The sequence below is a fragment of the Plectropomus leopardus genome, chromosome 11, assembly GCF_008729295.1.
Source record: "Plectropomus leopardus isolate mb chromosome 11, YSFRI_Pleo_2.0, whole genome shotgun sequence".
Classification (NCBI taxonomy): domain Eukaryota; kingdom Metazoa; phylum Chordata; class Actinopteri; order Perciformes; family Serranidae; genus Plectropomus; species Plectropomus leopardus.
The window spans coordinates 32,372,805-32,386,380 of NC_056473.1; the positions used below are offsets into that span (position 1 = coordinate 32,372,805).

Below are 13,576 nucleotides of genomic sequence, written 5' to 3' on the forward strand. Positions count from 1 at the left end.
AAAACTCCTCAATAACATGTCTTGAATGTTGCTTTGAAAATGTTCTTCCTTCCACAAACGTTCTTTGAACATTACATTCACATGTTTTCTTTTAAGTATTATTGCAACTTGTAGGAAACATTAGACAACAACAGGTGAAAGCCTCTATATGGCAAATGTATTTAGATATTTAAAAAAAGTTGATTTTTTGCTTTTTGCACATGAAATTATGAAATGAAATGAAAACCATCAGGACCCTCAGAATACCCTCAAAATATGCTCTACTTGTTGAATGATCAAAAAAATCTGTTTTGTTACTTGATTATGTCTTTGCACTGTTTCCAATCCTATTTTAGTCAGTATGATCGGAAGAATCATATTAATTCCTTTTTTTGTGCATTATTATAATCATTCTGTGTGTTCAAAGTGAAATGACAAAATTTGCGCAGCATGCTTTTAATAAAGATTTTTCTCACCACTATTAATTTGATCTGACGTGTTATTGATATCTGAGGTAGACAATGTTGCATCTGCAACATTATTTTAAAGCCTCAAACAACTGGATCACCATCAGCTTTGTTATGATGCCTTTCACAGACCTCTGACACCTGAGAAAAATGGTTTAATTTCGAAAACATGGGAAAAAACATCATGAGCAACTTGGCGAGAAATGTCCCGCAAATTACAAAAATGAAATTAAGAAATAAAATAAAATAAAAATGCTAAAAGGTGCCAAAAAAGAAGGCCAGGGGAAAATGACATAAACACGTTCAGCTCTGAGCTTCAGGTCCATTTTTGAGCTTTTCTGGGCATCACTGGAGTTGACCAGGACGTCCATCACATAGTCTCACAGGCCTCTCAACCACTTTTTCAAACAGATTTCAAATCACATTTGTCTCTCATTGGACGCTCTGTTTATGTGTGTATCTCTTACACCACCTCCTGTCTGTCTATCTGCCATCTGTCTGTTTGTCTCCCTCTCTGTCCTCTCAGCAAGCTGTGCAGGAACAAGTCCTTGTTTGTGTGATTTGGTTACATTTTGACACCACATGTCCAGAAGTTTCCTCCGTCCAACGAACAGATTTCCTGATCCAGCCGAAGCCTCCGAGTCTCTGCTGTCACACTGCTGTGACAATTCACACATGTCCCCTACTGGCCTGACAGACACACACATTCACTTCACAATACACTCCTGTCTCTCTCTCTCTCTCACAAACACACACTTTTGCAAAATGACAGGGGACGAGGGGCCAGTCACGGCAACCCTTGTACACTTTTCTGGAATTTTACACATTTTTTAAATTTTTTGGGGGGATTTCAGGACATTTCTAGGATTTTAGGACATTTTTTAATTTTATTTTAGCATGTTTTTTGTTTTTTGTTTACAAACATTTTTATTTTAGTGCATTTCTCTTATTTAAGATTGCTTCTAGGGATTTTAACACGTTTTTTATTTTAGGACATTTCTAGGATTTAAGGAATTTTCTATGATTTTAGGATGCTTCCAGGATTTCTGAATGTTTGTCAGATTTGAAGTTTTCTAGGATATTAGGATATTTCTAAAATTTTAGGACATTTCTGGGATTTAAAGAAATTTCTCAGATTTTAGGACGTTTCTGTAGGAATTTAGGAGATTAGAGGCTTAGCTAGTAGTTCTGTTGGAGGGTGCAGGACATCCTCCATTGACACTATTTTGATGCTGTTTTATGCACTCTGGCACTTTATGCATACAAAAAGTACAAAAACAATTCCCAGTTATAATGAGCTTATAGATATTTTGTGGTTAAAAGAAATTAGCATAACACAGAGGTGAGAGCCATAAGAGAAATCTCTCACATTATGGTGGATTGGACATAGACCAAAAAATATTTCTATCTTTTCTCTACAGGCTGGAGGAGAAACTCAAACTGAATTCTGCTCAAATATCCAGTTGTTTCTGGGACACTGCTAACACAGTCAGTGTCTGCTTTTACTAACAAGGGCCTCGTCATGAGATTCAGAGCAGATGGACTCAAACGCAAGAGACAGCTGACAACAAGAACTCAAACAGATAACTCTTTATATCAGGTCAGTGCATGGAAACAGCAAACGGAGAATCACACGACCAAAACAAAGATCAAACAGAGACTGAAGTGAAAACCAGGACTTAAATGCCAACTCGACTGATGAGGGGATGAAGTGCAGGTGGAGAAAACGCAGAAAAGCACAGGTGTGGGAAATAAAGTGATGAGGCAGAGAAACAGGCAGAGAGCTGATTGAGAGAAACTGAGGAGCAGAGAAGGACTAACGAGACTGATGCAGGACAGCTGTGTGGATGGTAAACGAGGGAAAGGCAGCACAGGAACACAGGAGAAAAAACAGTAAACTGAAACCCCAAAAAATCAAGAAAAAACACAAAAACACAATCATCTAAATAATAAACTTTAATGACATACTATACTATCACATTTTTACGACATAATATACTATGACTTTTTTATGACTTACTACACTATGACATTTAAACAGAGTACATGAATTTTTTTAATCACACACTATATCATGGCATTTTTTATCACATTTAGTAATTTTTGCCTGTTTCATCAGTTTCTATAAAATATTAACACATGTAGAAAAGTTGCAGTTTGTTTTAGATTTCAATCGAAAAAAAAGGGTGTGGAGTCTTTATGATATTGATAATGATAATAATAGCCTTATTATTATTATTATTATTATTATTGTTATTATTATTATATCTAGTTCTGGCAAAGACCTATACAGCAGATACTTCAGATGTCTTTCAAACCTTTGAAACCAGGACAAATTGGATGATTTCCTTAAAAAACATTTGAGGGAAATTGCAATAATCAACTTGGTTAGAAATTGTCCAGAAATTGCAATAAATAAGAAGATCTAGAAAACTGCTTCCACTCCGTTTATGAGTGAGATGTTTAATTCAGAGATCAAGCTTTTGCTAATAACAGCATCTGTACTGTTACTGTAAACTGCTGTTTGTGCCACTACAGCTAAAACGCCAGCAGAGGGCGTAATGGAGCCGTGCATACGGTTGAGTCGCACACTGAGCGACAGAATAACCCTGCCTTATAGTGAACAAATAATGTAGTGGTAAGGGAAAAGATAGATTTGAGAATAACTAAACAAATAACAACAAAAACCACAGGGCAAAAGTACCGTAACACAAGGTATATAATGGCATATTTCCACAAACAGTATTCCATGTCAGGATGGCCGAGCGGTCTAAGGCGCTGCGTTCAGGTCGCAGTCTCCCCTGGAGGCGTGGGTTCGAATCCCACTTCTGACAAGAACCTTTTACTTTGCTAATTTAAGAAAAAACATCAAATCAAAATCAAACGATAATCTCTGTCACAATTCATCGCTATAATTAATAAGCCAAGTGTAATTTTGATTAGTTTTGGTTTGTTTTTATAGAAAAAAAAACTTTCAATGCTATTCTACTTAAAAATACTTTAAAGATATGAAGTGCAGCCAGTGTAGGGTGATAATAGTAATTTCAATGTACAAAACCTTTAAAGGACCTAATTTCAAATGATTATGAACTTTTCAGAATTGGTATGGTGCCATTAATCACTGACAATGTAGACCGAGATGATTCTAATATACTATGTTTAACCCTTTGAAACATCACTTTTTTTTTGGTGCGTTTCACAATTATTTAAACCTTTGAACCCAATTTTCTCCCGAAATGTGGGGGGAAAGGCAGTCAGCAACTTGTCAAGAAGAGTCCTGCAAATTGCAAGAAAATCAGAGATTTAGAAATTTATAGACATTTAAAACAAGCAAGGGAAATATTTCCAGAATACAACATTCAGAAATGTTGGAGGATGTTAGCTGATAGGAGTTGCAGTTCCAACATTGTGCAACCAATCATCTTTCCAGGTCCAACGTTGTGTGACCTATCTGCTTCCTCCTCTGGAGGTTTGGATTTGAGTTTTACTTTGACAGACTTTTCAGTCGGACATTTCAAGAGGAAGGACTACAGAAATGTGGTTCTAAGCACTGATTTACACATATATTTTGTCAGAGAATGGCCCACTGTGCACTGTGCAACATACAGCATGTATTTTATAAGGTTGTCAAACAGATAATTTTTTAAAATCATGGTTTATCACTGAATTTGAATAGTTTATCACAATTAATCCCTTTTTTCACATTTCCATTATTTTTCATTTTAAAAGAAATTAAGCTAATTTGCTCAGAGTTCAAAGATTTAAATATTTATATTTACTTTCCTGTGTTTTTTTTGTTTATTTCATGTATATATAATTTTTTGTAATTTTTCTTGTACTTTTCAAAGAGTTAAAAACATCTTCCAAAATCTAGAAATTTGTTGCAATTTGTGTAATTTTTCTTTCCAAGTTGCTCATTGCCTTTTTTCTCATTTCCTCACCTTTCCAAGCGTATTTCAAACAAAATAGTTAAATTCCTGTGGTAGTACTGTAGAGTCTTCCTGGTGTCCATGAAAGAGTACTGGAATATTACTATGTTTTACACATTTGTCTGGTAAAAACATAAAAAAGAACACATGGCACGCACAGCTGAAACATATTCACAGACAATTTATTTCTGATTGAAATTATTTCACATCATAGTTGTTATTTTTCCTGTTGAAGATCTTTTGTATTTTTATTACAACAGCCACAGAGCAGCAGCAGCAATAATAATAATAATAATAATAATAATTATAATAATAATAATAATAACCCAGCAGGAGAAGCAGATCAATGCGGAAAAAGACTGAAAAAGAGAGAGAAACATCATGGGCGCCCCTTTTCCAGCTGCCAAAAAATATTTTTACTACAAGGAATTATGGGAAAGAGAGTTGTTGGGTTTTTTTTTCAGTCTGTCAGATTTGCCGCATCTGACCCTGTTCCTTCCATAACAACTGTTAAGACTGGAGCACAGCTGTACACGTTGGACATGGTAGAAACTCTTTACAGTCTGTGAAGAATAAAAAAACAGCAGAGAGAAAACAGATGAGAGAGGGGGAGTCAGGATGGAAAGCAAAGCACAGTGAGCTCCACAGGATACGGAGACATGACAGAACAGAAGACGCGTCTCTATTCAACCATTACATCGTCTACAGTAATAAAATCTTCCGTTATAACCTCGACGTGCTGCCCCCAGGCTCACAGGCTGGACATGTGGCAGCTCACCATGGCCTAAAAACTGAGTTCAATGGCAGGATTTTAAAAAAGGAGAGTTCGCTTTCATGCAGAGTTCGATGAGAAGATCGATGCCGTTCTCGTGTCTGCACGTATGAAGCTAGCATCGAGTTAGCTTAGCATAAAGACTCGAAACAGTTAGCCTCGCTTTGTCAGAAGGTGATCCCGTCTTCCTACCAGCACCGTTAAAGCTCATGAACAAACTGTAAACAAAGGACACATTGTGGTTTTAGGGGGTTTGTGTGCCGGAATATAACTTGGCTATACTGATGTATAAAGAGAAGTGGATACAGCATTGAAAGTGCAATCCTATGAGAGTTGCTCAGTGGCGCACAAAGCCCAACTTCAATGTATAAAATTACCCAGATGATCTGGCGATTATAGGCACCACTTACATTTTATGAACAACAGACTTATGGCGTAGACAGACCGCTAACTTCTGGTTTGGTGCTTCGCTAACTTAGATGGGGATAAAATTATTTAATCATGCTACTCTCGACTGTTGAAATGTTATGGCACTGAATGGATCAATCATGATTGAGAAACGAGCCATGTAGTGGCAGTTGTGATGCTCAAGAAAATGTGACAAACGTCTCTTTCGGCATGTCAGTCAACGGTAAAATGTCTTTTGGGCTGTTTGGCCACTGCGAAAATATCTTCAAAGCACACCCTGGGGGCCTGCATGAAACTAAAAATCTAAGTTTACTTGGGGGCCTTGGGTGGATGCATGAACTTTGTGCAGGTTGCCAGGCAACCAGCAAAGACTTGTTCCACTTTGTCGCTTATTAAACCATAAGATAAGTAAGCTATACAGTAATACGGTAGTTTTATCCCCATTTTCCACCAAAATTGGTGCGTGCACGCAGGATTTTTAAACACAGGTAAACCCCGCTTAAAACCCGCTTTCCCATTGCAAGTAGAGCAGAGCTGTGTACACGGATCTGCAACAGACGAGTATGTCTTTTAGTGTGTGTGTGTGTGTGTGTGTGTGTGTGTACATTGCTCAATGTCATGGACAGGCCAGAGAACAGCTAAACATTAGAAAGCGACGTGGACAGATGTCTGTGTACTCCTAACGGCGGTGCAAGAAGCTGAAATTAGTGCGTTCACACGGGTGCTGTGTTCACATCGATGCCGATCGGAGCCGGAGGCGATAAATACCTGTGACTACTGCAGTCTTTTGACCCGCATATGAATGCTGATTGTACACTTTCCCATTGCATTTAAAAAGCCAGATTTAAGAGGGTTTTTTGTTCAGTGAGAATGAGGCTTTAGAGATGCTGATAGCGTTGCTGTTTTCGGTCTTTGTACTGAACTTGGCGAAACTACACCAAACGAAATGGATGCTGACTGTAGTTTCATATTAAATGCACAGACATGACATTATCAACCTTCTCATGTAACTTTGGTCAAGAAAGCAGTGAAGTCCGTTTCCCCAAAATTCAAATTATTCCTTTGAAACATTCAGATGTAGAAAAACATTGCGATAAAACAAAACTACAGTAAAGGTACACTGAATCATCAGTTTGCTAATGTGCAGAAGAAAAAACAACTGTATTTTAAAAAATGATATCGGTTGGCCAGCCAGTGTGGTCCACCTCTGATATGATTATCTGGCAGGATTCGGACAGTAATTCTTAGGGAAACAAGAAACTTTTTTTTTTTTTTTTTTTTAAATAAAAATTGACAAACTTAAATGATCAAATCCGGTCTAGGGGCAGCTTCAGTCCAACAGCACCAGTACTGGCATTGGCTTTTTAGAAAATCAATCCCTATCAAACCCTAACTGCCTCGACCAATAGGATCTGTCAAGACTGGGTAGATCCTGGCAACAACCAATGAGGGAACAATTCGATGGGATCTCTCCATTTCAGCCCCTAACCTCTGTGAGATAGTGATCAGACCCTTTATCATATTTCAAACCTTTTATAAAACAAAAAATTACAAAATAAAAATACCAGATGACGCAGCGACATGTACATGCAAAAAAAAAAAATTAAACACAGAAAAAAAAAGTTTGATTAAAGTGATCAAATCAAAGAAACTTAAAAGATAATATGAAAACATAATTTGTTAGATTACAGTGCACTTTGTGTGAAAAAAAAACAACCACACACATAAGATGAAGGCAACACCAGCCTGCCGATGAAGGGAGGCCGAGAGAAACACAGAAAAGGATGAAGGAGACAAAACGAAAGGGAGGAGGATTCAAAAATGGTTCAAAGAGAGGAAAGGAGGAGACGACTATATACACTCGTATATACATCATACAGGATATGAAAGAGAGCACGAGGTCCCAAAGACGGACCCCAAAGATGGCCGTCTACAGGCCAAACAGAACTGTCATGGCACCCAATAAATAGGAAACAAAGCATGTCATAGCGGACGGCATCCTGTCCTCTGCTGCAGTTTTTCTGCCTCGACAAACACCCCGAGCGTTCTGAGGTCGACACGAATAAATAAAATGGATGGATGCAGGCAGAGCGACTGGGAAAAAAAAAATCTGCGTATTTCTAAGGTTAAAAAAAGAGAAATCAACGACATCCAGACAGTGAGGAAAAAAAGAGACTCTGACAAAGTGTGCCAGGGCAGTTACCACATCATATGAAATGTTGCCACAATAAACAGGCAACATTTTGAGGGAATGTAGACAGGCAAATATGGCCGAAAGGTGCTTTTTTTTTTTCTCTCCCCCCAATCTTTTGTCCCTTATAGACCACATCGAAAGAATATGTACAATAATTTCTGTCCCATCCTTTGATGAGAATTATTCATCCCAACAGCCTAAAAATGTCACCCATGTATTATGGCGTAGATATAAATACAGCAGAACAATTCAAAACAGGTGGTGTGACAGAAAGATAACAATAGGCAACGCATCCACAACACTAGAGGCACTGCGACTCTTCGCCCTGCCGTCAGCAGGGAGGGTCAGAGACCCAAACAGCGTCTCTCCACAGGCGGTTTATAATTCCACTTGATACACAAATCAAACCACACTCGTGTTGGCCTGAAGAAACAAGTGCACAAAACTAAACTCGATGACGATGTTTGGCAAGTTCTTCTCTTCGTCTCAAAAAGAGCCAAAAAAATAGCAGAGGATATGAAAATATACAACTCTCAGCTGGTGATGGGGCTTGTTTACAGGTCCACTTTACAGGTTACCACCATGGCATCGGGGGACAGAGAGATCCATGTGCCCGCTTTGTTGGCTTCTTGTTTTAAATGTTGCAAAAAAAAAAAAAGAAAAAAAAGAAGACAACAGGGCGCCTGTACTTCATTATTGTGAGGACAAAAATCAAGGAGAGACAGAGTAAAGGAGGCTTTTAAAGACACAAATTATAAATATCAGGCAGTCCCAGACCACCCAGCTACTGCTACACAACTGTCCTATTAAATAGTAATGGGAGATCATCAGTATGTACACTGAAAACAAAAAAAAGGAACAAACGTTGCCATCACCGTTTCCTGCAGAGTTCCCGAAATGTGTCTGAAATGTCATCACCGGGGGTTTTCTTCATATATATAGAAACACACAATATATGAAAGCACAGATGTCTGGAAAAATATGTTCATTCAAGTTGATAAAAACCTTTTTTTTTTTTTTTCCTGTGTGTCGTGTTGGAGGAATAGGCACAGTCTTGCAACTCTTCTTTTCTCTGAGGTAGCACCTCATTTTCCCAAATGAAAGACTCAAAAGATCCGGAAAACTGAAGCCAAAGAGCGAGGGCCGAAAGTGATTAACAAGTTGTCTGTTTGGAGAGCTACATCGTGGATCCGATCGGAGAGGAACTGGAATGTGAGCTGCTGAATCGAGAGAGAGAAAAAGAGAGGAAGGCTCAGGTTTTCCTCGCGACACGGACACACGGAGGTGGGAGGGGCAACGGCTGGACAGCTGGACTGAATATGAAAAACCGCATATGAAAGACGGGCCAAAAGATAAAGACAGAGAGAGATAAGTGTCCTTATGTCACGATATAGCGGCTCCTTGCATGTCCTCTGATCACAAGGTCCTTGAAACATCAGTTGACAGAAGTACGGGGAGCGGCGAGGTCCATAAAGATTTCTCGTTTAGAAAACAAGTGACTGGACAGTTCCCTCCTGGTGATGGCGTCACTACAGGAGTCCGTACGCTCCGGGTCATAGTTCCTGGTCTAATGATGGGCGACGATGGAGATGACATCACTACACAATTTTCGTGTCATGTGTCTGAGCCTGTGTGCAGTGTGTGCATGTTTTATGTGTGTGTCTGGGTGTGTATGAGGGTCATGTGAGCGTGAGGTGGATCACCAGGCCTCCGTGTACCGAACATCGACATCTTTCAGGTTGGGCAGTTTGGCCTGCAGAGAAAGACACACACAAGGAAACAGCTTGAAACCTCGATAAACTCTCTATCGGCTTCAAGGCCGGCTCACATTTTGGATGTTTTTTTCCTCACATTGTCATTTATGTCAATTTTGTCTCCTTAAGAGAGATAAGTGAGTGCAGATGGTAGAAAACTTAAAGAGACTTTTTAATCTGCTTTTATTTTGGTTGTTTTTATATGTTTTTTGTGCTTATCTTGTAGCACTTTGAGATTTGTTTCAAATGTAAAGTGCATTTTACAATTGCGCTTAATACAGAGGACAGTGCGTTATCGTGCAATGGTGGCATGGAATTCATTACCAAGTTTTTTGATTTCTGAAAGAAATACAATAAAGTCTCACAAAAAGTTAAGATTGTATTTATTCACTCAAGGAACAGCGTTGATCACTGTACGTGACACTATGAAATCGATTTTGAGCCAATCATTTTTTAAAAATTATAATTATCATTATTTTTGTGTGATTAAGTCGATGGTTTCTAGGTATTCTATTTTCATCAGCTATTGAGGAGCGAGATTATTTTGTAGAGTTGCTGTATGTATTAGACGATCGTTGAGTCTGTGCCGATTGTTTTGGTTCTGTGTTTTGTCAAACTGTATGTGTGTTATGTTATGTGTATTTGTGTAATCGTACAATGAATAACAGAGACCCCAGGAAGAGCAGCTACTGTCAAAAAACAGAAGCTAATGGGGATCTTAATAAACAAAGAAACAAACAAACCTTGAGGTCCTCGTATGTGTCGGCTGTGAGCTTGGTGCTGTTCATATTCAGACTGCACAGACTCTTCATGGCTGAAGGAGGCAAACACTTACGATTAGTTACAATAAAATTACAATCACAAAAAAACTCACTTCTTCCCTCAACAAAGTGAATATGTTGACAACACTGCCATAATAATTTGAATAATAATATTATTTTGAACAATATGAGTCATTGTGTGTGTTTTCTTACAGCTGAGAGCCAGCAGACCAGCATCAGTGACGGGAGTCTCACACAGGTTCAGAACCTGAAGGCAGGCCAGATGCTCAGATAACAACCTTAACCCTGCATCCCCAAACTGAAGGGAGAAAAACAGGAAAAAAGGACACGCATTAGACCAATGATGCTCAACTTATGGCCCAGGGGCTAAATCTGGCCCCGAAACTGTTTTTTAATTCACAATAAAAATAAAGTGATTCACACTGGGAAATTTTTTTTGTACTTTTAGTAAACATAAGGTGCCAGAGTACATAAAACAGCATCAAAATAGAGCTTGATTTTAAAAAAAATGCCAGTGGAGGAGCCCCTGCATCCCCAAAAGAGGTCCTAGCTATACACCTAAAGTCCTAAAATTCTAGAAACATCCTAAAATCCGAGAAACGTCCTAAAATCCTATAAATGTTCTAAAATCCTAGAAATGCCATCCAATCCAAGAAAAATTCTTAAATACAAGATATTCCCTATTATCTTAGAAACATCCTAAAATCACAGAAATGTCCTAAAATCCAAGAAACATCCTAAAATCCTACGAATGCCATCCAATCCGAGAAACATCCTTAAATCCTAAAAATGTCCTAAAATCCTACAAATGTCCTAAAATCCTACAAATGTCCTAAAATTCCAGAAAAGTGCTCAAATCTGACAAAAGTCCTAAAATCCTACAAACATGTTTGGTGTTGCTGCACCCCCAAGCAAAGCAGGTTGAGTATCTCTGCATTAGACAGTGATTGTATCATTAGTGGTGTGTGTTTGTACTTGTGTTTGTGTTGTGTTCCAGTGTGTGTGTGTGTGTGTGTGTGTGTGTACCTGTGTGGACCAGAGGTTGAGCTGTTTTAGTGAAGGCAGCTTGATGAGCTGCTCGGCACAGGCACTGGTGACGTTTGTGAAGGCCAGGCTCAAGTTCTCCAGGTTCCCAAAGGAACCTGAACTCAACAGGCGGGCCAGGTCTGCATCCTAAATGTGGAGGGAAAAACATTCAATACTGAAATAGTAAACACAATAAACTCATAATCTTATAAAATATGTTGGCCGGGACAGAAGAGGTTAAAGTGTTTTTGTGTGCAGCAGTGAAGGCTTCGGCGTAATCTCACCGTGGACTTTGAGGGCAGAGTCAGCCGGGTGGGGCCTCCTTTCCTTTGCTGAGGAGAAGACAGACAGAAAAAAAAGATGGCGTCTCAACTCTCAACCCTGCAGGAACCTTTTCAGACAGTAGATGGTGTGCGTGAGCAGCTGCATGCATGCTGCATTCATCTCACATTGAGAAATTATATTGTTATACTTAAAATATAATAGTACAAAGTTTGAAATATGAGAGAAAAATCAAACAAAAAAACTGAACTTCCAAATAGTTGTTTCTTGATAAGTGATTTTCTTATGTTTTTTTTTTTTTTTTTTAGAAATACATTTTTTTCCACAGAATATTTTAATCCACCTGACAAAATGAATCATTTATTCACCCCTTTGAAACCTGAGAAAACTGTCTTGATTTTAAAAAGATATCAGCACAAAGTGTGAGAAAAATTCTTGAAAATCAAAAAACAAGCAGACAAAAAAGAAAGTAAAAAAAACAAACAAGGCAACCAAGACATGGAAAAATGCTTTAAAAATTCTAATAATTTTGTGACACAATTATAAATATGTAATTTGATAATTAGAATTTTTTTACCTAGCCTATTTTAAAATAATTCTCCAAATCTCCTATTTTTCTACAATTTACTGAACATTTCTTGCCAAATTGCTCATTGCCCTTTTTTCAAGTTTTTGAAAAAGAAAATAAAAAAAACACCAATTTGCTCAGGGTTCAAAGGTTTAAATACTGGGAAAGGTGTCTGAAAGCAGCACAAGAAAAAGTGACGTCGCTCCATGTTTCAGAGGGTTAACCACTAATTACACACTTATTAAAGATACTAAGTCATAAATTCTAATTTGTGAGTGATTTAATATTTTAATTAATGTTATTATTGAAATTGCCAAATAATACACAGAATAATATGATTATAATGGACACCAAAGCATGTTTTTTTTTTTTTTTATAGCAGACAAATTTGGGGCCTCTGTTGAATCATATTGTATTGAATATACTGGTGGAGTAAATACAATACATCATATACAAATGCATGCACACAAGCTGCTTAACATTTCTTCGGGTGGTATGCATTAAGTGTTTAAATTGTGTTTTCTTAATGTTTAAGAGTGCATAAGGAACATATGACTTCCTCTACATATAAATGTGCAGCTCAGTTCTGCAGACGAGTCAAGTGGCTGTGACTCAGCGTGTGAAGCACGCAGACTGAGCTGAGAGGCTAAGTCACCGTCACTGCTCTGAACTTTACTCCAGCAATTCAAGTCCAGACGAGCTCCAGGAATTTTCACACTGCAGATTTAGGAGTTTTCTGAGAAATGTGCAACAATTTTCTAGTTAAGAGCAAGAGATTGGACGAACGTTGAATGAAGTAGGATTTGATGGACTACAGCAACAGATGAAGCTGAGTAGGCACTAGAGGTGGGCAATATGACTCAAAAATAATATCACAATATTTTGGTGTATTTTTGTGATAACGATATTCTTAACAATATGACAAAATGATAAGAAATATTTTAGTATTACTTTTTAGAGTGGAACGCATGAAAGACAGCAAATATATTTGATTATCACAATGGTATATATTTGGTTTACCAACTGAAGTAGGTAATATTGGGGCATTTCTGGCCTGTTTTCTGAACGTTTTGCATTTCTTGTCATGAAAAGTTCAAGAAAAGGAATTTATTAAATTATCAAAGAAAAAAAATATTATCAATTATTTTTGAGATTTTACAGTCCAACGTCAGAAAAAGAAAATTAATTAAATCCTACTTCCCATGCGTGCGCCTTTTTAAGACTTTTAAAAGTTAATTTTAAGTTGATTTCATACCAGTTAAGGACTTATTTTTAGATTAACGACTTCAACGCCTTTTGAGACTTTTTGAGGATCCATGGGAGCTCTGTAACTACCACTTCAAGTCCATATTTGTACAAAGGACTCTCCCTTTGATATCTCAAAGAGAACATCAAATGCCTGCAGCTTCTCCTTC

General features: G+C 37.9%; 1 protein-coding gene and 1 non-coding gene across 2 annotated transcripts in view; one reads left to right on the top strand and one right to left on the bottom strand.

Moving 5' to 3' along the window:
• Nucleotides 1-3,197: 3,197 nt before the first annotated feature.
• Nucleotides 3,198-3,280, top strand: trnal-cag. Its single transcript has one exon. It is a non-coding gene; the product is annotated as a tRNA-Leu (tRNA).
• A 1,256-nt stretch (nt 3,281-4,536) lies between these two features.
• The window catches only part of LOC121949770 (c-Maf inducing protein), a 57,139-nt gene continuing 48,099 nt past the window's right edge, over nt 4,537-13,576 (bottom strand). Inside the window, 5 exon segments of the mRNA XM_042495532.1 lie at nt 4,537-9,502; nt 10,247-10,317; nt 10,478-10,583; nt 11,312-11,458; nt 11,596-11,643. Coding sequence (XP_042351466.1) covers nt 9,449-9,502; nt 10,247-10,317; nt 10,478-10,583; nt 11,312-11,458; nt 11,596-11,643 — 426 coding nt within the window. The 3' untranslated portion in view covers nt 4,537-9,448.